Source organism: Trachemys scripta, chromosome 2, assembly GCF_013100865.1.
Source record: "Trachemys scripta elegans isolate TJP31775 chromosome 2, CAS_Tse_1.0, whole genome shotgun sequence".
NCBI classification, from domain to species: Eukaryota; Metazoa; Chordata; order Testudines; family Emydidae; genus Trachemys; species Trachemys scripta.
This window is the reverse complement of record NC_048299.1, coordinates 172,283,652-172,306,315: the sequence shown is the minus strand read 5'-3', so window position 1 is coordinate 172,306,315 and position 22,664 is coordinate 172,283,652. Positions and strand designations below refer to the sequence as shown.

At 42.1% G+C, this 22,664-nt stretch overlaps 1 protein-coding gene across 1 annotated transcript in view; it reads left to right on the top strand.

Annotated features, from left to right (window-relative positions):
- Positions 1 to 2,982: 2,982 nt before the first annotated feature.
- The window catches only part of ADTRP (androgen dependent TFPI regulating protein), a gene marked incomplete at its 5' end in the record, with an annotated part of 34,758 nt that continues 15,076 nt past the window's right edge, over positions 2,983 to 22,664 (top strand). The window contains 3 exon segments of the mRNA XM_034762308.1: positions 2,983 to 3,117; positions 4,607 to 4,708; positions 19,212 to 19,327. Coding sequence (XP_034618199.1) covers positions 2,983 to 3,117; positions 4,607 to 4,708; positions 19,212 to 19,327 — 353 coding nt within the window.

The window sequence follows — 22,664 nt, the reverse complement described above, 5'->3', positions numbered from 1 at the left end:
CCCCAGGACCCTACCCCCTACCTGTACCCTGACTGCCCAAAACTTTCTCCCCCCCCCCCAAAAAGCCCCCCCCCCCGTTTCTTGACTGCCCCCTCCAGAACCTCCCTGCCCCTTCTCCTGCCCCCTGGTCCCCTTACCCTGCTGCTCAGAACAGGGTGTTGGGCTCTGTGCGAGCCGGACACGTGGCTAGGCTCCCCAGCACAACAAAACCCGGTCCCTGGCCCTGCACAGTGCTGCCGGAACAGGCTGCAGGGGAGAGCTGCCCTTGTATCAGCACAAAGTGCTCTCGCTCCCGTTTTGCTATGCTGCATGGCAGAAACCGCTCCCAGTTGCAAAAGGGGAGGGCTGCACTTTGTGCTGATACACTTGCTCAGAATGCAGGGCGGATCCGGCTCCTCTACAGCTGCTCCGGAGTCCAGCCCGGGACTTTCCTGCAGCCCTCCCAGCCGCTCGCTCTGCTCTGCCGGGGGAGGGGGGAAATCCCGGACATTGTGAGTGCTTTACAAATTCCCCCCGGACGCTATTTTTAGCACAAAAAGGAGGACATGTCCGGGTAAATCCGGACGAATGGTAACCCTAGTTTAAAGTATAGGGAGAAAGTATTGAACTGAACATCGTAGCTTGCTCTCCAGCCTGCAGTAGTTATAGCCAATGGCATACAGGAAAAAGAGCAATTCTTAAGCACCCATCTCCCATGTGTGTGCCTCAAGGAATGGGGCCCCAGGGTCTGATCCGGCAAAGCACTTAAACACATGCTTAACTTTAAGTAGACGAGGAGTCCGGTTGAAGTTGAGCATGTGCTTAAGTGCTTTGCTGCTTTGGGTCCAGAACCTTGCAAGATCGAGCCCTTAGAGTCCAAAACTCTACCCACAGTTAGAGAGGCCAGTCTTGGTAAGGAAGATCTCAAAGTCAATGGTGAAAGACACACACACTTATTTAAAAGACTGTTTTTGTGTCACAAACTGAAATGAGCTGGAACTGTAAGTATTTGTGGTTCTTGCAGGGTTATTTTTAATGACAATTGCATTATGCAGTCCATAAGCCTCCTGTCCTCTTTGGGAGGAAGAATGGTGCTGGGGGTGAGCCACAGCACTGTTTGTCAAGTGACCTGCATTCAACTCCCCCTCTGCCTCATACTTCCCGTGAGACCATGGGCAAGTCACTTAGCCTTTCTGTGCTTCAGTTTCCCTATCTTTTGTTTAAAGCTAATTACCTACCTCCTAGGGGTGTTGTGAGGCTTAAGTCATTAATATTTAAATATTAATATTGACACCCTAAGGGGAATTACACTATGAAAGCACAAAGTATTGTGTTTTGAAATAGCTTTTTTTTTTTTTTTTTTTTGGTGGGCAGGGGGAGGCCATCCTGCTCCCCATCCTCTATTCCCCATCTAAAACTTTCTGATCAAATGCTGTGCCAGTGGTGTCCCCTCCCAAGCCCCACCTCTCCAGGCTCCTGAAGAAGCAATCAGTCCAGCCTTAGATATCACACAAACTCAAAATAAAAATCTGAATCAGGGTGAGATCATGGCAAAAGAAACATCATTTGGAATGCTTAACAGTATCTTTCCATCTCAGCAGTGCCAGCATTTGCAGTAGACTGAGTTTCCCAGCACAAGAGTGAGAGAATCTAGCTTTAAAAATACCACCAATAATCAAGAAAATTGAGCTCAGGTTCAAAGTTGAGCATAGATTAGCAGTCAAAGAGCAGTAAGTTCTTAATAGGCTTCATCTTTACTTCTTCCCACATTTAGTGCACTACAATCCATTGTGTAGCACTAGCAGAGGGGGTTGAACAATGAGAAACGTTGTTTTCAAATACAATTATTTGATGATCAGTGGAAGAGAATACAGATAATACATTATTTGCATAATATCATCAGACCATCTGTGAAGTTAGCTAACTAAAAAAGAGCCAGAATTAATTGCTTACATTATTTGCAAAAAAATAATTCAACCAGCGCTCTCAATTCTAGTGCAATGAGGTCTTATTTCTAGTTACCAAGGCCCAGATCCTCAAAGATATTGAGGTGGCTAACTCCTGCCTAAAATATCTTTGAAGATCTGAACGTGAAGTCCTGCTCTTGCATCCCCCTGAATTCAGCAGAAATAGGTTCAGGACCCAGTACAGGACAAATCTTTTTCTAGTGGCTTCTCTGTCTAACACAGCCCTTTTAGGGTGTTTTGTATTGGTTAATTGGTACAGTATGGGCATGAGCTCTAACACATCACCACCATCCAGGAGGCACCATCTTGGCAGGGCCAGCTCCAGGCTTCCTGCCGCCCCAAGCGGCGGGAGGGAGGCGGGGAGGAGAAAGCCGATCGGCGGCACTTCGGCGGCAGCTCAATCGCGCGGCTCCATTCTTCGGCGGCGGGTCCTTCACTCCCTCTCTTCCTCTTCGGCGGCACTTCAGAGGAAGAGAGGGACTGAGGGACCTGCCACCAAATTCCTGACTAAGACCCAGACGTGCCGTCCCAATAGGGGTCAGAGTGCCACCCCTTTGTATTCGCCGCCCCAAGCACCTGCTTCCTTAGCTGATGCCTGGAGCCAGCCCTGCATCTTGGCTAACCTCTGAGAACACTTATAGTGTTTGCTTTGCAGGAAACATTAGAACTCCAAATAGCCACAGATTTGTCCCCTCCCGTCTCTACTTTGTTGCCTTGAGGTTAACAATTAACATATTAATTGCAAAAAGACCTCTCTTACAACACATCCTGCCACTTCCAGTCTGAATAAAGCTCACTCTTCACACCACACTGTTCTGCTCGGTCCATTAAGAGAGGTACTGTTAAAGTAATCTCCTGAACTACTTTATTTAATCACTTTCAGTTAATAAGGAAAATTGAGCCAAAAGCTATTTCCCTGGTGCTGACTTGTAGTTCACCAACAAAACAGCTCCCTAAAGAGCAAGTATTGAGTTCATGCAGGAACATGCTAATCAAAGGTGGATGAAGATTCCCTCATTATCTGTAATTAATTTAGGTTTTGCAGGCTGTTTTCTATGGGATCTCCTTCCTGGCTGATGTGTTGAGACTAATTAAGAAACTGCCAAGTGTTAAGTACATAATTTCCTGCAGAGACCTTCTCTTCAGTGTCCTGGCTTTCCCTCTGTCCACGGTAAGTAACCAATGTCTATAATAATAATCATCAAATATACACATGTACCAAATAGATACAGATATTACTAGGGAGCTTCATTTTGTCTTTTGAAAACAGAACAAATCCATTTAAATGAGGAAACAATGCTTAAATCTAGCCCCAGATGTGAGGCTAGCTAGTGGTTTAATGTTGAACATGTTGCTCCGACATAGTGGTCTACAAGCCCCCCTCCCCCTGCCCCCCTACAACCCAGCCATAGGCAAACAGACATCCACCAAAATCAAAGGGCAGAAAGTAGACATTCTGCTACCCTTACACATACAGAGCCACTGGAATTATCTACTGAAGTAGTTTCACTGAAAGGGCAACTGTGCCTTAAGAGTCTAGTAAGGTCCTTAAAAGGCAACAAATCCTCATATTGTCTTCCCTGACTGCAAAATGAGTTTAAACAAACACAGAAGAGAAACAGACTTAAATGATATTACTTAGAATAATCTACAACAGATTCATTTTGGACTGTCTGCTCACATGTAGACAATTGTGTCCGCCACATGGTTCTGCATATAATGGGCCAGAGACTGAAATCACTTAGTCAGTACAACTCAGTGTGAAAGGGGCTTGCAGAAGCTGGCCTCAGGAGAGCTGAAACTCATCTTTAACTGGGTTCACAAGCATTTCAGCCAGGTGAATCAAGAGAGGCCATTCTTGCAACTGAGACTAAGCCATCTCAGTTACTAGTCATTCTTTGCATACCAGCTTCTTGTAACACTGCTGTCACATCTCCCATGCATGCTTCTGGGTATGTAACAGAAAAGGGATGAACACCAGGATGCATCCGTCTGTAACCTGCATGTGCTATATTTAGTATTGACAATCCTCCCCACCTCTCATGCCCTCAGTTTCCATAATACGGACAACTTGTGCTCAAACGTAAAACCAGGCCAAGAAAGTACAAATGAGCTTTCGGATATCAGTAGCTGATACTGGGATTCATTTCTTACACTTAAATCCTCCCACTGTAAATCCTCCCCTATTGGATCAGATGGCCCAAGATACAGCCTACTCCTGTACCTACAGCTTAGGAATGAAGCTTACAGACTTTACCAGCATGCCAAGATTTAGACAATCAGTCTTGCCACTATCTGCTTTTACTTTGTTATTGAGCAGAACAAATCCTTTGGCATGACAGCCAAGGCCTAGGAATCTTGGACCATCCAAGATCCTACTGGAAAAATAAGAAAGGTTCAAGGATAGTCATGTGTTCCCTGGAAATTTCAGTGTCAGCAGTAAGCAGTTTATACAGTAGAGGAGGAGTTTCTTATACTCAGAATACTGAGAAGGCAAGGTGAGACTGACATGGCTTTAACAGCAGCAGAACACTGCATCTTGCAGTAACTTCCCTTCTTTACTTTGTAATTTGTGTGATACATCTGTTGTTTTATCTCGCAAGCTCACATTTTTCCTACAGACTGCTTTGCCTTTTACAACAAGAATTCTTTTGTTGCAGTTTGTGTTTATGTCCTTTTGGGTATTGTATACGTACAACCGAGAACTGGTTTACCCCAAGAGCCTGGATGGGATCATTCCAATGTGGTTAAATCATGCTATGGTGAGTAAAAAGCCGGACTAGTGCCTAGAACACACAGACTTTTGCCATGAATGTTCCACTGTTGCATTATTTATCTTTCCAAAAGGGTTTCACAACTTTTTCCCTCCCTGCTGTCTATTTAAAGCACACATTGAGCTGTATGTAATGAACGGATGCATGCGCTATAATTGCCTAAAGAAGCCTTTTAGCACACAGGGAATGTCAGTGAATCATGGCACGTCAAGCCTCTTAAAAAAAAAATCGATGAAAAGATGTGTAATCATAAAAAGAAAACCTTCTAGGTTACTTCAGTTCAAAAAAGAAATGGTCTCCGTAAACCGAATGTTATAAAATACAAAATGGTTAGGAATACAGCTGAGCACTGGGGAATTTTTAAAAGAGGTGAAAGAATCAAAGAAAATCTGACAGCTCAACAGCTCATAAGGTAATGTGTGCACAGCACTGAATAGCTGAATTGAAATGATTGTTTACAGATTTCTATAAATATATTCCAGATCTCTCCTTCAATTGCCATAGCTGTTTTTATGATGTGTTGAATAATCACATACTTCTCATCAGTCAAGTATAAGGATGCTGACAGTAACATGGAAACTGTGGGTGGTTATAAGGTCATGGCAGCCTCCTGGGGCTAAAGGAGGCAGGAAGGGGAGAGGTTCAATGCTAGACTGAATCAGAGGAGCCAAAAAGTATGAAATAATCATGCAGACGTCCCAGCCTTGTTTCTCTCAAGATTCCAGTTTTTTAAGATTTTTCCAACTCAATAACTTTGCAACACACTGCAATTTCTGATGCCTTTGAAGCTAAATGGAACTTCCCAAATATTTCTGACTGAGAACGTTTGTTAGATTTTTTAAAAACATCCACTTTATAAATGTATATTTACAAATACTTATGCTTGTGCAGCATGAACACACATATATATATATGCCACTTCCCCATTAGTGATATCCATGTAATAAACTGAGTGATAAATGGCAGCCATTATGCACTTTTGACCCTATTACCTGCTCTCTGCCTACTAATCCAGTTTCACTGGGACTACTTCTACATTCCAAACCTCTTAACAGATGCAAACAACCTCTATTTTTTTAAAACTATTAGTCACAGAAAATTATTCCTTTTCTTCTCAAAATTACATTGGTCTCAGGTTCAGGATTCTGGACCAGCAATAGGGCTAGCTTAGTATCTAGTTCAGTGCTAGATTTTAGATTTATTTATTTTTAAATCTCAGTGCATAGCTGGGAATTTGCCCTTCCCAATACGGCAACTTTTTGTAACGGCCTCGGCAGATTGAGAGAGGCTGGGGCTTCCAAGTGTGACATTATTACAGATGGAAAAACTATTTGCAGAAGTCTCTAAAATGTATTTGTTATAATTTCTCTCTCCTTCCCAGGCCTGTATAGATGGACAAACAGTACTAAGAGATCCTAACTTTACAATTGGAGGGGTACAAAAAATAGTAAGAGTGAAATGTTTTCAAGCTCTCCAAGATATCTATATTTCCCTCCTTCTGTAAACGTTCAGCATATACAGAATACCTGACAATTTGATGTGGTATCAATTTTTTATTGACATGATTTTGGGATGATCTGCGTAACTCAAATCTGCATAACCAAATGGGATGACTTGCATCACCCTCTGCAAATAGCATGCTGGGAAATCAGTTTACAGCATCCCAGACTCAGTTTTAAAATGATCCCATCCTGTAAGTGTAGATGGAATAGAACTGCAATTTAACTTACGTTCCCAAATCATGCCACATTCAGGGGCACATTTAGGTCCCACCTACATTACAAGATAGAACCATGTTTTCACTTTGTCAAGGCAGATCTGCACTGACTCTAGTTGCTGAGTCTGCAATAAATGTCATCTGCTAATTCATCTATGACAAGCTTCCTCCCGCTCCTCATTTAAGGAGTTCCTGAAAACACATGTATTTTGGGAAGCATTCCAGCTACTGCACAATGATCAACCAATCTCTCAGTGACACTGCAAACCAGCTGCCTGTAATGAAATGTAATAGGCCATGTTCACCTTACAGTACTATATAAATGATTAATACTACTAGCAGTTCTGCCAACTTGTGGGAGGGGCATGGGGGAAGTTTCCTTCTAGTAATTGTAGAATCCAAGATGTCTGCCAGAAGTGAATTCAGAACTCTGAAAAGATCATTGGGACTGATGGGGCAGCGGGAGAGCCTATGTGAGCATTCTAAATGCTATCATCATGTAAATAAGGCTTTTAAGGCTTCAGAAATAGCCAATGGCATTTCTTCCTTTTGATCCAAGATGTCCACTGTAAATACCATGGGGATTTGGGGAGCTGCCAGATATTTAAAGGGACAGCATATTAAATGTCAATTGTCAGGGAAAAGATTTAATGAGGGTTTCCCCCCCTCCCCACCCCATGAACTCTGCAATATTTTACAGCTCTGAGGTTAGCAAAAGTTCCTATCATGGCAATGGGGGGAAAGCTGTTAGTTTTGTTAGGTGTCTGTGTGTTTGGGATATATCATTTATATATAAGGGATGTATCATTTACAGCCTGAGTGTTTTTAAGTCAATAGAAGAGTCTCAGAGGCCCAGATCCACAAAGGAATAGGGAAGAGATAGGTGCCTAAGCATGAGATCCACAAAAGCCAGAACTTTAGGCAGGGAGCTGCCTAAACAAGGCAACCAATGTTCCCTCTAATTTTTTCCATCCACGTGCAGAATAAATTTTGTCATGTGCACCAAGGTATACATGGATGTGGGCCACCAGTAAAAACAAAAAACCTAGATATAATATATATTTTTTTAAAAGTCCAGATGGAAAAACCAGCCAGGAAAAGTTAGGCATTTTAGAACTCACTATTCGAGGAATTAAATTTAAGTGTAAGAGAAATAAAAATTATGAAATGCATATGAAATGACCGGTCAAAACAATAACACACTTTGAAAGAATAAAATTACAGAGAATATGTGTGCATTGCAGGAAGTACCAAGAAGTAACAACAATAATAATACAAGTATGTGTTGGGAGGTGAGTGTGACACAGAGAGTGTGTGTGACACAGAGATAGTGTTTGTGTGTGCGTGCATGACACATTATGTGTGCGACAGACTGTGTGTGTGCGTGTGTCACAGAGACTGTGTGTGTGCGTGTGTGTGTGAGTGTGTGTGTGTGAGTGAGACACACACACACACACAGCATGTGTGCTGGCTGCTGGGAAAGTTTCTGAGAGACACCCTGCATTGTCTCTTTAAGACACTCACTGAAAGCTCTCCTGCTCTGTCCTGAGCCCTGTTGTCTCACCTCCCCTGCTCTGTGGAGATGGGATATATGGGCAGGTTGGGGTTGGGGGGGGGGGGGAGAGAAGAGAGAGAGAAAGAGAGAGAGAGAGAGAGACTGACTGACTGTGTGAGCTGGCTGTTGGGGAAATCTCAAAAATAGTGCACTGTCTCTTTAAGAAAGGCACTCAGTCACTCACCCTTCCCCTCTGCAGCCCTGAGTCCTGAGCCAGGCTGTGTCCCCTCTGCCCTGTGGAAATGGGGTACAGGGGCTGGGGGCAGGGGGATGCCCAGACATCAGCACCCTCCTCCGCCCCCCACTGCACAGCCACGTGGGAGGGGCACCTGAACACATGCTGCCGGCTGTGTGTGCTCTCCTAATCAGCTGGGCAGCGCTTGAATCTCTCTTGCGCGGCTGCTGAAGCACGCAGCTTACAGGAAACACAGATTCGGCAATGGAAGATGACAACAAGAAAAATGTAAACTAAGCCATGCCCCTCTCACAGAGTTAGATGCCTAAATCTAGGCTACAGAGAGGCACTTAGTTCTGCTTGTGATCTACAACCAGGAACCTCTTTCCTGGAGTCAAGTGGCCTAGGCACCTAAGTCATTTCTTGTGAAAAATGCATTTGGCGCTTGCCTTACTCCAAACAAAAGGGCTGGAGAAGAAGGAGAAGGCGCTCACCTTATAACTTTTAGCCCAGTTATTATAGCACTCACCTGGGGTGTGGAAAATGCAGGTTCAATTCCCCCTCTGGCAGAGGGGGAGACAGGATTTGAAGAGGGACTCTCCCACCTCTCAGGAGAGGGCTGTAATCACTGAGCTGTGGGATATGCTGATGTAGGGCTTCCTCAGTCTCTCCTGTTGAAGCTCTTCCATTGTGAATTACTACTTACAGAGTCACTGGAGCACAGAGAAAGAGCATGACTCCATTGCCTGGTATTTCAGGCACCCAGTAGCGTAGCTAGCGGGGTGCAGGGGAAGCAGCCGCTTCTCCCGCCTTTCCAAAAGCGGCTGCAGGAGTGGGGAGAAGGAGGGGAGGTTGCGGCCTGCAGTGCGGCCAGCAGCCGCGACCGGAGGAGAAAGGGGGGGGGGCGCGGGCCGGCAGCCGGAGGAGCGGGGGGGGGGGAAATGGGGGCGGCACGGCAGGGCCAGAGGAGCTATGGGGGTAAGGGTGGTGCGGCCGGAGGAGGAGCAAGGGGGGGGGGCACGGTGCGGCCGGAGGAGGAGCCAAGGGGGCATGGCCAGAGGAGGAGCCGGAGGGGGGGCCTTTTTTATGTTTGCTCCCCCTCCTCTTAGAAGCTGGCTACGCCACTTCAGGCCCCCAACCTGGGAGGTGGGAAACTGAGGGTCCAGTCCTCCCTGCTCTAATGACTCTTTTAGGTATTTATAACAGGGGGACTAGACCCTCAGGATTTAGTCACGTAAAACTGGGACTTAGTTTCAGTGTGGATCTGGGCCAGAGATCTCCCTATGTGAAGCATTATGTTACGTAAGTAAACAGTTTGTCTAGGTCATACAAGAAACATGCACAAATGCTCTGGGAACACAAAGCTTCTTGAGTTGGCAACCAAGCTTTCTCTCTTCCTTGTGACAATCAACCAACCAACCCTGTATCTTTTCCCTGATGCTGGTACATCAAGGGGTTTTCTCTTTGCATAACTAGCCACAGAATGTCTAAGTGGGGGCTTTTGCTGCTTGTCACGTGAATTTAGTCTCTGGGTGGAACAAGCTCATGCTGAATAATTACTAAATGAGAAAAGGAGCAGGTGGGGAGACGTGTATCTCTCCTTTTTGTAGCAATCTGAGCAATGCATACTGGGAATGTTGAGACTTTGCTCTGATATTCAAATGGATGGTTACAACCAGCAATGTATCAAGGGTATTATGTTTTAGTCATGGTTTTGCAATGACCCAAGTGGAAAATTTTCATTTTGAAAAAGGAAGAGTGGTTGGAAATCAAATTCTGTTATGAGGATTTAGGGAGGCAGTGAGGTGGAGCCAGTGGAGAAGGTGCTACATTACAAGCCAGGAGATCAGCGTTCTAGTCTTGACTCTCATATTGAGTCTTATACAATTCATTTTACCTCTGTGCTTCAGTTTTCCCATCAGTAAAATGGGGATAATTATGCTTGCCCATCTTTATAAAGAGCTTTGAGATCTATGGATGAAAAACCACTACCTACGTCCCAAGTACTATTATTTTATCTGAACCAAAGGTTTTAGGTGGAGGGTGACTCAGATAAAAGCCATTTTGGTCCATTCTCTCATTGAAATTGTTTATTTCGTTCCTGATGTTCTGTTTTTAAGCTGTATCTGGATGCTCCCCAAAAAGCCACTACCTGACACGTACAGTTTGAATTGAATCACGTGAATATATTATTCATTTTAATGGCAGTTGAGAAGAACACTGGATTTTTAAGGGGTTGACAGGATTGACAGTAAAACAAAAAGGAGAATTGTGGGTCATTAGTTTGTAGCACAAGAAAGAAAACATGCAACTATTCATTCAGTTGTGTTCTGAACAACCATAAGCGTATGTTTTTCTTCATTATAAAATAGTTTTTTTTCCTTTTGGTCTGCAAAACATTATCCTTTTCCGTTTGATTCCGTATGTTACTTTCTTAGACTATAGGCAAGTTTTGGTTTAATATTATACTTGCCTAAATTATTCGTATTTTTTGTATTATGGTAACTCTTACAAACCTCGACAAAGATCAGGATGCCATTGTGCTTGGCATTTTACAGACGCACAGTAAGAGGCAGTCTATGCCCTGAAGAGCTTACAATCAGTTAAGACAAAGGGGTGGTGGGAGAGAGTAGAGGCCCAGTGGAGAAGTGACCTGCCCATGGTCACACAGCACATTAATGGTAGAATTAGCAATCGAACCATGTCTCTGAGTGTTCTATCCATCAGATCAAACTGCCTCAATGAGTGACAGCTGAGGAGTATTTGGGCATACTGAGGGTAATGCAGAAAGCAAGGGAGAAGAATACGGGAGCACAAGAAGCCTCACTTAAGTGAGCCATTATTGCTTTGACAGCATTACGAATATAGATAGCAAGAAGGATTCATAATACCCGTCAGGCTTCCCATGTTTCTCCTCATCTAAGGACTTGTTTTCAGACAAAAGTTATACCTCTTGCTTTAACTATACTGGCATAGTGAAAGCAGTACAACCCCACCCTAGTGTGGATGCAGTTATTCTAGCATAAGGGTGATTTATACTGGTATAGCTTATGCCTATATGGGAAGGCGAACTCTGCAATTCTGGTATAAGGCACCTTTACACAGATAATATCCACACTAGGTGTTGTACTGGTATAACTTTAAAAGTAAAATATCACACCCCTACCCAACAGTTATAAAACTGGTGCAAAGTCTGTGTGTAGTCAGGATCTTAGTTCAGTGCACTCCATCCAGGACTGCTATTTTTCAAAAGAATATATTAACTCATAGGATATACACCTGGGCATTTTCGGCCATCTCTGACCATCTCATGATTTTTCCTGCACTTGCATTACACATTTAATAGCTCTTTTAAATAGACAAAGAGATAAATATTTCCATTTGCTTGCATTTCCAACTATCCTGGTTTTAAACCCTCCGGCAGCTATTGACATTTATAGGATCCCCCTTATATTCATTTGTTAGCAGAAAAGAAGAATGTCAGTGTGAGGGTTATGGTGTATTAAACTATCTGCCACACACCCTTGGATGCTAAGATGCTTGGTTTTCCCCAGTGCTGTATGTAGTTTTCAGATGTTTCCATTGATGTTGACATAACCCCATTTACTCAGAGAGAAAGTATTTATTTCATTGATGAATGTTAAGGCATTGAATCCTCCTTGACTTCTGTTATTTGAGAATGCACAAGTGCTAGCTCCCTAACCCATCCCCCTGGCTGGACAGCTGGAGACAAAATTCCACGTTGGAAGATTGTATCATTTCAGTCTCATGTCAGCTTCAAACTGCAATATGAACTTTACCCACTTACTTGTGTATTTAGTTTCAGAGCAAAATATTATTACAATTTTGGCACCAGAACGCACTCACTCTGTATCATAATAAGCATTCAAATACTCAATAAGGTCCACATTTTCAAAGAAAGGCACATGTGCAAAACTGTGTGCACTATTGCTACAAATTCACTCAAACATCTAATGTGACATTTGCATGTACAACAACTGCGAAGATGCATGCATTCATGGTAACTGTGCAAGCAAATTAGACGCATGCGTTTCTGAAAATGTGGGACTCACATAGCCCCCTCCACTTTTTCATGGTGAGCACCATTCGACCTGGAAAGGAAGAAATAAGTTTGTTTTCTGGCATATTAAAGGTTTGATTAAATTTGACAGCTGATAAGAGTAAACGAGCAATATTGAATACATTTCAATTGGTATTCTATTGTTTAACAGTGCGATTAAAACTGCAATTAATCACGATTCTTTTTTTTATCGCATGAGTTAACTGCGATTAATCGACAGCCCTAATATTAATATTAATAATTCTGAGAGAAAATCTGTTTAACAAAGCCTTTTAACCAAGGCATTTTACTATTTAAAAAATATAAAACAATAAAATGAACTGTGCAGTTTCATACTAATAAAAGAAGAGAATGGAAAGTAAGGACAGATTACAGAGCAGAACAGCAAGAGTGAAATTTGAGGGAAGACAAAACAATAGCAGAGTAAATCAAATGAGGAAGCTTGTGCCACCAAGGGGCCAAGAAGAGAGAAAGAGAGCAGTGATGGGGGAAAGCACTGGGAATAGTAAAACTACACAACAATGGTGGTGACTGGGGGACTGTTTGGTACCATCACGCAAGGATATTAAGAGGTAAACCTCTTTCTGAAAGCCACACATACACTGGTAAAATCCTTCAGACCTTGGGACTTTGCCTGAGTATGGATTGAATAAAAACTAGGTAAAGACCTCAGAATTTGGCCTAGGAATATTAGCCTTTGGGCAACTATCCTGTGTCCCCCCAATGCAACATTGAAATTGAGGTTCACCCTTTGTTTTCAGTAACATTACTGATGAAGAAGACACAAATGTAAGTATCTACAAGTGATACAGAGCTGTTAAGCAGACAATCTGCTCCTAGGATTTGATTGGAAAGAAGAGAAATCAGGGAGGGATTTTCAAAAAACACTTACCATTGGCCTAACTCTACTCCCATCGAAGTCAAGTTAGGCCAATGCTAAGTGCTTGTGAAAATCCCACCCTAAGGCTTGGTTTACACTTAAAAGTTAGGTTGCCATAGATACATTGGTCAGGTGTATGAAAAACCACACCTCTAATTGACATAGCTATGCTGACATAACCCCCAGTGTAGACACAGCTATGTGAATGGAAGAATGCTTTTGTCAACATTTCTACTGTTGCTAGGAGAAGTGGTGTTCCTACCACAGTTGCCAACTTTCACACGGTAAATAAGCACCCTGACTTTCACAATAAGCCATATATCAAACTAATCCCATTTCAAAACAAGGCCATCCCTAAGAACCACAGCACACTATGTGACTAGATTCCCCCCGGCGTGCAGTCTGGGTCTGTGGTGGGCCCACTGTGCACCCCTGACTCTCTCCTCCCTTTACTCCTGCTTGCATCCCGCTCCTGCTTGCTGGGAGCCAATCAAAAAAAAGAGGCAACAAACTACAACAAGCAACAAGCCAAACAAGCAAGAAGTTACAAGACAAAAAATTAATAGCTGAATTTCTGTGGTTTTTTCGCAGGTTTAGCATGTCTGGTTTCTACACTGATGGAAAAACCCCTTCTGTCAGCAGAAACTGTGTCTCCATTTTGGGGGTAAACTGGCATAGCTATAGCAACCTAGCCATGCCGATATAGTCTCCATAGTGCAGCCATACTCAGTTCTCCAATATTCATGGAAAACAAACATACAGGATGAGTAAATATGATTAAATGGAAATTCACTTTGGAAAACAAATATCCATAGACAGCTATTCCACTCTTTGCTGGGGCACTGATCAAGCAGGATAACAAAACACATGCTTAACGTTGAATATATGTGTAATCCCAGTGATTTCAATTGGGCTGCTCATGTGCTTGAGCACACGCTTAAGTAGTTTGTTGGACTGAGGCCTGAGTTTCCATCCACCACCATTTAGTTGGCTCCATAAACCGGTATTTTCTAAAACAAAAACTAACTAATAATAATAATAATAATAATAAAAGAAGAAGAAGGAAATATTAGATACAAAATATTTGAAATTACATAATATATTTAGAAAGTAGATGCACTGCAAGTTCTTAATTCTTTGTGCAAAAGGGATGATTTGCCCTTGTTCAGTTCATGCATAATAAATGCATCCAGGGAGCGACAAAGAATACAGAGGGGAAAAGACAAAATCATCATTTCTTGTTTTAACAGAATGTGAAAATGCCACATTATGTTCTGGAGACCAGTCAGTATGCCAATATTTCAGATGAAGTTTGAGTCATACTCAAGAGAAAGTTTCCCGGCATTAATAAATAATAATAATAATAAATAACTGTTAAAAGATTTTGGAGAACATAATATTTTATCGTCTTTATAACCTGAGCTGTATTTCCAAACACCTGACCATCTGATAAAACAGCTGAGAGAGCTTCATGAATGCTAGAGCTTTTATTTTTCCATTCGCCAGTCTGCAAAAAATGCAAAAGCACTAGTTTTCCCACTTAAAATTTTGCCATCCTAGCTGAAGAGGTAAACAAACTTTTCTCAACACACAGAGGTATTAATTAAAATATACATTAAATTAAATTAAAACAAAACAAAAAAAGTTTCCTGAAAACGGATGAATAAGCTCATTCATTCATTCAGATAATTGACAGAGAGATTAGAACACACCACTATTGTTTTAGACCGCGATTTTGGCTTTTTTAACCTCAGAATGAAATAATTCTCTCCCTCTGTGATAATTATTTTTGTCAGTTTCCCTGTTTGCAAGTAAAACTGAGAAACTGTTAATTGAAATACAGAATGAGTCATTGCTTCAACCCATTTTTGCCAACATTCTGATTTGTGTTAATCCAAGCCTAATTATTACATTGCCTTTTAAATCAAGAAGCATAACAGTATATATTTTTAAGTTTGATTCGAAACAAAGATTGCGCTGATTTAAATAAATGTCAGCTAACAACACAGTTTGGTTAAAATTGGGTTTATAATTGTCTTTAATGAATCGTGGTGTTTGGTGACTAAAGACTAATATTAAAAATAGCTAGAATGAAAGCATACTTTTTTCCCCGTGAAAATGAAAAGCCTTTAAAGACCTTACAACTAGTATTAGCAACCATGGTATATGGGCCATCACTAATGTTCATCACTAAAGTCAGCATTTTATCAACCATCCAAGGGAATTCATTTGGAAAGCTAATTGAATGTCATTGGCAAGGGCACACTTTGCAAGAGGTGGCCAATCATGCATTCCTTTGGTATTTGCTGTATAAACATGAATCACAGTGAACCCATTTACTCTTGTGAATGTACTCCATTATTCCATATGAATTCCATTGTAAATTACTACTAAAGGAGAAAACAAACTGTAGATAGAGTTCATAAAATGTGTGAAAACACCAGCATGCTCTATGATACCAGTATGGTGATGAAAGGCTCTGTCTCTCTGTTTTTTTTTTTTTTTTTCCATTTAGAATTATTTTGTTGCATTTCATGTGTATCATAGGGATGTGCACACATGTTCAGTATGGCAAGGACATGTGCAGTGTGCATTCAAGTTCAGGAATGAGAAAGACTAGAAAATGAAAATGTACATACACCATCCACTCACCCAGAGTGAGAAGCCAATATAAAAGAAGAAGCCATTTGTACACTAACAAGTTTCACTAGAGAGCATTCCTATAACAAACACAAGGATCTCTCTTTATCTGCCTATGATTAAGGTGATCCTGTTTTCAAAATGAAAAAAAACTGGAAGTCTTTTGTGGCAAAGTGTTTTTAGGGTCGTGAATTGTTCACACAGAACACAGTATACTTTTTAATAAAACACGTGTTGGTGTCACTGCTGCCAACTTCTGACTCAACATGTTTTTCAGAATAAAGGATTTTTTCCCCCCCTCCATATCTTGGAGATCTGCATGAGTTTATCATGAGCCCCTCAACAACTGTTAACTTTCATTCTGAGCAAAATAGCACCAAACAAACAAAACCGGCTTTGATAAGTATCTGCTGTACATTCATTGGATTTGCTCTTGACTTCAAACACTGCTTTTCCCACGGAATGGCTAGGCCTAATAAACACAGAATACATTTTCCTTGGTGCAGCAATATGGCTTGAACAAATAATTTGTTGTTATTGAAAAAACAAATGTTTCCCCTGATGAAATGGAAAGCTAGGACATTGTGTGCCCCCAAAGGAATTTCCTGGGACACTGGGTGTTATCTGAAAAATTGGGGCATATGGTCATTTTGCCTGCAAAGAACAAGCATGAAGTGAAGTGAAGACCTGAAACAGAGTAATAAGGAATAAATAATACTTTACCATCATTTCCTTCCTCTCTGGGCAATATTTTGTTTTGAGACAAACTATTGACCTAGTACCTACCCATTGGCTAACACAGGGTTCCATGACAGTGACAAATTCAAATAAGAGCTGTAACTCTAATGCTGTAGCACAGCTAAGAGTCCCTGAACCAGGTAACTGAGACATGTGAACTTATTCCATACTTAATGCAGCATTTGGGTGACAGTCTGCTGCTTTCTAGGCTAATTAGCCACATCAGGGAATACAATAGTGGGAAAATAAAGCAGATGATAACATCAAAATCAAATATAGAATAAACACTTAGGAGCAGCCGCACATACCTAGCACATTTCTGAGTAAAAGACATAATTATAGGGACTGTGAGGAAATTAATTTATACAAACTGAAGATCTTTTTCTACTTAAATGTATCCAAGAATCACTTGAACTTATACAGCTGGACCTCTGCTATTGACTGGGGGAGGGGGGTCGTAGGACTCTAGCGTGTCCTAGAGAGACAAAACAGAGACGTCTCAGCAGCACTGTCAGGGAGATGAACTAGAACAATCAAATAAACCTTTGTTATCTCTAGCTTGTAGAATACAATAACTGAAACTGAAGGATATTGAAACAAGACACGCGGGGCTGAATAATGGCTTCTGAGGCCTTGCGTGCCAGGGGTGTGTGAGAGGGATGCCAAAAACCACTTTTCTACTAAGTGCTCTCTTGCAGCATGCAGCCATAATGTGTCACTCTTTTAGAGGTAGAATGTATCTCTCTCTCCAAAACATCTGCGAATAAAACTTACATATCATACCACGCCTTCATGTCCTGTGTATGGGCCTGATCCAAAATCCACTGATGTGAATGTAAAGATTCCCCATGACCTCAATTGACTTTGGTCAGACCTTAAATGCAACATAGTATATGACAGAAAAATTCATGTATTGTGTTTGCTGCTGCAGTTTTTCCACACATTCTATCTGTAAAACCTATTGGCTTAGTTATTAGGAGCCCAATTGAGCTGGTCTTGCTGTGGTTGCCTGCTGTGTGCATTGAACAACAGTTTTCACTGAGCTGTTGACAGTAACACTCAGGGCTTTTTCCTGAGTAGTTACAGTTAATTTAGAGCCGGAGCATCTCCTTTCATGTTGAAAACCAGAGAAGCAGACTTTCTATGTGGAAATCCCCACAAGAAATTCCTCCCTGAGACTGACCCAAGTTGACCCTGAATGAGGGGAGGGGAAAAAAATGCCTCAAAACCTGGAGGACCTCAAGACCAGGGCCGCCCAGAGGACTCAGGGGGCCTGGGGCAAAGCAATTTTGGGGGGCCCTTCCATAAAAAAAAAGTTGCAATACTATAGAATACTATATTCTCATGGGGGCCCTGCGGGCCTGGGGCAACTTGCATCCCCCCCTCCCAGGTCGACCCTGCTCAAGACCCTTTGTGAGAGGCCAGTGACATCCAAGTGGAGACCCTGTACCCTTGCACAAATTCTAGCCCACTGCACCCCCCCCAACTCCCTTGAGCATGCTCCCGAAGGATTTGCAATCTGCTTCCAGCAGCTCCCCATGGTAACTCACAAAAACAGTTAATGCAATTTGGGGTTGTATCAGCTTCTCTGGCTTATTTCTTAATATGTCTCCTCCAAAACTCTGCCCTCAGCCCAACCACCCCTTCCCCAGTCTGCCCCAACTCCATCCTATACACAGGACCTGGTTGTGGAGACAGTGCCACTCACAAACTCCCTTTCTGTACAGACAAATGGAGATCCACAGGTAGATCTGAAGGGGTATTTATGATCTGAAAGGGCCTTAGAACAAACACAGCAAGGTGCACAAGTAGTTCAAAGATCCCTTCCAATTTGCATAAATTTGCATTTGTCAGTGCTGAATTTCACCTGCCCTCATGCTGCCCACTCACCTAGCTTTGTTAGGTCTCTGTGAAAATCCTCAGTCTTTTCTAATAATTATTAACCTAACTACATTTTGTGTACTCTCCAAATGTTGTCACCTCAACATCCACTCCATTTTCCAGATCACTGATAAATCACCAGTCTGGGAATGGAACTTTAGGACACTGTTTGCAGTATTGGAAATTGATTCTTTACTTCTATTCTTAACATTGTTTTCTTTTTGTAGCTTTCTAATCATAACAATACTTCACCTTTCATCCCATAACATTTTCCCCAAATCGGTTTTTATTTAAAGGTAAGTTTAAGGTATTTTTCCCCACTCTCCAATGACTCAGAAATGGCTAGAGATATTTTCACCAAATTTACCTAAAGGGAAAAAAAATCACCTCTGGGCTTAAATTAAGCATGGAAAGTCTTTCAGAAAATGCCAAGGGGTTTTTCCTTTCCATCTCAAAGTAAACAATGATAGATTTCACAAAATCTTTGTACTACTGTATACATGGGGTTCACTCCAACTGTCCTTGTACATTTGATAATGCAGTAAATCTCTGCACTGTCCATTAGAGATTACAATGCACAGCGGCACAGTGTTCTATAGTAGCACCTAATTATCATACTTTTTACTGGGTAACAAGAAACTTTCAGTGCTTGCTGTATCATGGGAATTTACTCACTGGTAAAGTGGCATGCTTTTCTGTGGCATTCTATGCTGTTAACCAATAATTGGTTTGCATTTATGTACACATTGCCACAAACGTTTTGGTTAATTCGGTTACCACAACACATTATTGCCACTCTCTGACATATCCCCTTTTCTTCCCAGCACACTATTGTATTGCCACTTGCTCTGCTGGAGATCTTCGCTACCCCTCACCGTTATCCACCAAAGAAGAAAGGACTGATCCTATTAGGATTTGTTTCTGTTGCCTATCTCAGCTGGTAAGAATTATGTATTATAACCCCCTTGGATTTTCTCAAATTGGCCTACGCCAGAAAAAGAGGCAAAACTCTGTATTTAGAGGATTCTATTCCCCTATGAAGAAAATGTTTAAATGGGAATAATCACATTATGGTTGGTTTTATGGAAAAGCCACTGGGGGGACCTATTTTTTTGTTTTAAGAATCACATGATATTCCCTGAAAACAAGAGGCCAAGAGGACTGTTTCCAGCCACATGTTCAGCAGGCCTCTTCAAAAACACCAATGCACCTGAAGCCATCCAGAACATGACCTGCTACTCCAGAGCCTCTCTTGAAAGACAAGTTGTGTTGAATTGTAACAAACCATGGGGTGGCATGGGATGTTTCCACTACAGCAGTCTTTTCACTTTGTTTTCACCCATGCTTCCCTGCTGCAACCCACTAAATCCCAAAGGAGTGTGGTATGTGTGGTTGTGTGTGTGTGTATGTATGTATGTATGGGGGGGAGGTGTTTTTGGTGCCAAGTTGGGAAACCTCAGGTGAGTTAGAGCCAGAATTATACCACCCTCTCCCTGGCCTCTCTCCCCACCAGCATAGGGGTATGCCCAGGGAAAAGGGGGCATGGCCAGTGAGAACCCTGGCTGCTGAAACAGCTCCTTGGGACTATGGGCAGCTACCAAAATTTAGAACAGCTTTGAAGCTGCTCTAACTTAAACCTCAGTCTCGCACTGGCACCTCGTGGCTTCAGGATTTACTGCTGGTGAGGTAATAAAAATAACTCCCTGAGCTGTGCTGGATGCAGAAGGGCCGGATCCAAGCATCTGGCCTCTGGAGTGGACGATTCAGAAGAGGGTGATAGGACAAAGTGGAGAATAAGCTTGTTTCTCATGCAGGTGAGGCATCTTTTGGAAAAAGAGGAAGCACTTGGGGAATTCTTTGTTTCTGCTAGTTCTTACCTATGGCAGTGAACACATTAGTTTGAATGAACTTGCTTTTGTCATTAAATTATTTGCCTCAATCCCACTAAAAGAAAACCCAGATTATAACGTAAACTGTACAGACAAAATGCACTCATGATTTCAGATCCCTCTATAGTGCTTGGAAATATTGAACTTTGCTACTACATTATATGACCATGTATTAGGAACAGTTTATCCTTATCTAATCTTAACCTTAATGAGATTACGATCATTGCATCCCAAATTCCTTTCCTATGTACCATTTTGCTGCACTACTTAGAGTTGAGCCATATTTTGTTCTCTTCTGAGGCTCTGTGACTTTTACTGTCTTCATGATTAAACTGTGCTTCTGTGAACTTGTCCCACCTCCCTGGGACAGGAATAACACCATGAGATGCAAGCTTTTAGCATTTTCATTTCCTGCAGAGCCCTCTAGCCCACACAACTTCACCTCAACAGCAGCCACCCTTACCACAATGACCTAAATAAACCAGAGAAGAAATCACTTTTTTGTTTTGTAACAACAAAAGAATCTGACATGGAGCTGCCAGGTTTCAGCTAGAGGCAGCACAGAGATCTATCACCCAAACCCAATTGTTTTAAGCCAGTACTATCCAGACTTCTTGGTGGGGGTATGCTTTGATCACAAAAACATCAACTTGCCAAACCCCACAGCAAGTATCGTCTGATGTGAGAACATGGCTCTAACCCCATGTATGCTCCAGTAAGTGGAAGTCACGGTCTCAGATGTTGCACACTGAAAAGAAGGAGAGTGCTTTTCCACTCTGGGAGTGCCCACTGAAGGAAGACTCAGTATCCTAGATAATCAGCAATCACAACCAGGCCAACCATGGCCAAACCGAGTTCTAGTCACATCCTGCGCTAGTGGTTTCTCCCAAAGTCTCCTTTGAGCTGATGCTGTCTTCAGCTTCTAATACATCACAGTCAGCGCTTCATTTGTAATGAAAGAGGTACCAGGACTCAAGCAATTTTTTTTTTTACTTTCATAACTGACGCAACAAGCCCAGAGGTGCTGGGGCTACGAAGTGCCAACTCTAGAGGTGCCGGGGCTCAGCCCCGGCACAAAGTAAGCACAGATCACAGTACTCGGTATCCTGGCTATTGGGCCCCCAAGCAGATGGCTATCTGTTACTTGTCCCTTGTGTCATCTTCTGTAGGGTCCTGCCCGTTGTATTCCAGTTTCCTGCTGTTGCATGCACATTCATGCCAATCTCCATACTGGTGCTTTCTGTCTCCTGGAAATAGCACAGAACCTTTCATTTTTACTCTCTTCACCTTGGTTCCCAGCAACAAAATGAGCTGAATGATCAACTGGAGTTAGGTTCCTAATTTCCATTGAAATCAATGGAAATTAGGGGTCTAAACAGAAGTTAGGAGCTTAATTCCTTTTGAGCATTCAGCCCCAAAGTCTTTATACTAAAACATCACTTTACATTTTAAATCTCTGCATCCAGCCTATAGGTGCCAACACTTCGCTGTTGCTGCCTTCACTGATGTGGCAGAACCATCAATAGTCCAATCATGTGGCCTTATGCTCCATAAGTAGCATCTTTACTACTCCCCTTTCCTCCATATTTATGGATTCAGGTGGCCCATTTGCCATGTGAGATGCTGGATTAGCAAGGGAAGAGTCAAGCAGGGCAGCCAGAATGGCTTCCCACTGCATGTGCCTTTCTTCAAGGTCCTGCTTCCACATGGGGTTTTATTACAGAAATTTATTTTTGCTGTACTCAAAAGTGGGGGGTGGTTTCCAACCATGGGAGGCTGCCAGGTCTGGTGAGAAACCTGGCAGACATGTTAGTGAATTCCTGTAGTGACAGATTTTGATACTCCTTCTCATGCTGAGTAAGACGTTACTCTACAAGTAGTCCTCCTGAAATCAATTAAAAGTCTCAAAAACCTGGCCTGTAATCTTCTTCCCTGTCTTGAAATGCCAAAGCTTGTATCTCTGAACTCTTATGTTATCCAATTTTAGACCTTAAAAACAGCCTGCCCTTTTCCATTTCAATTCTAAAAATCAATGTAACAGCAAAGAGGACAGTAATATAGGCACCAATCATCAGAAATGTACCTTGGGCCATAAAGCGGAGGAGATCATACCACCTTTCTAAGCTCAGGAAATATAAATAATCATATAGTGCATACTGCATCTTAAGCCATAACTAAATAAAATAAGTAAATAAATGGAGGGGCTCTACTCCATCACTTTCCAGTAATGCGTCCACTCCATCTTGATGATGAATTAAAACATTTCAATTATATTATATGCTAGATACCTGTGCTCATCTTCAGTTCATGGCCTTCTCATTTTGAAATAACATGATCTCAAATACCTAATTTGCACCAATATGTTCTTTGCCTTTCCTGATCTTATAT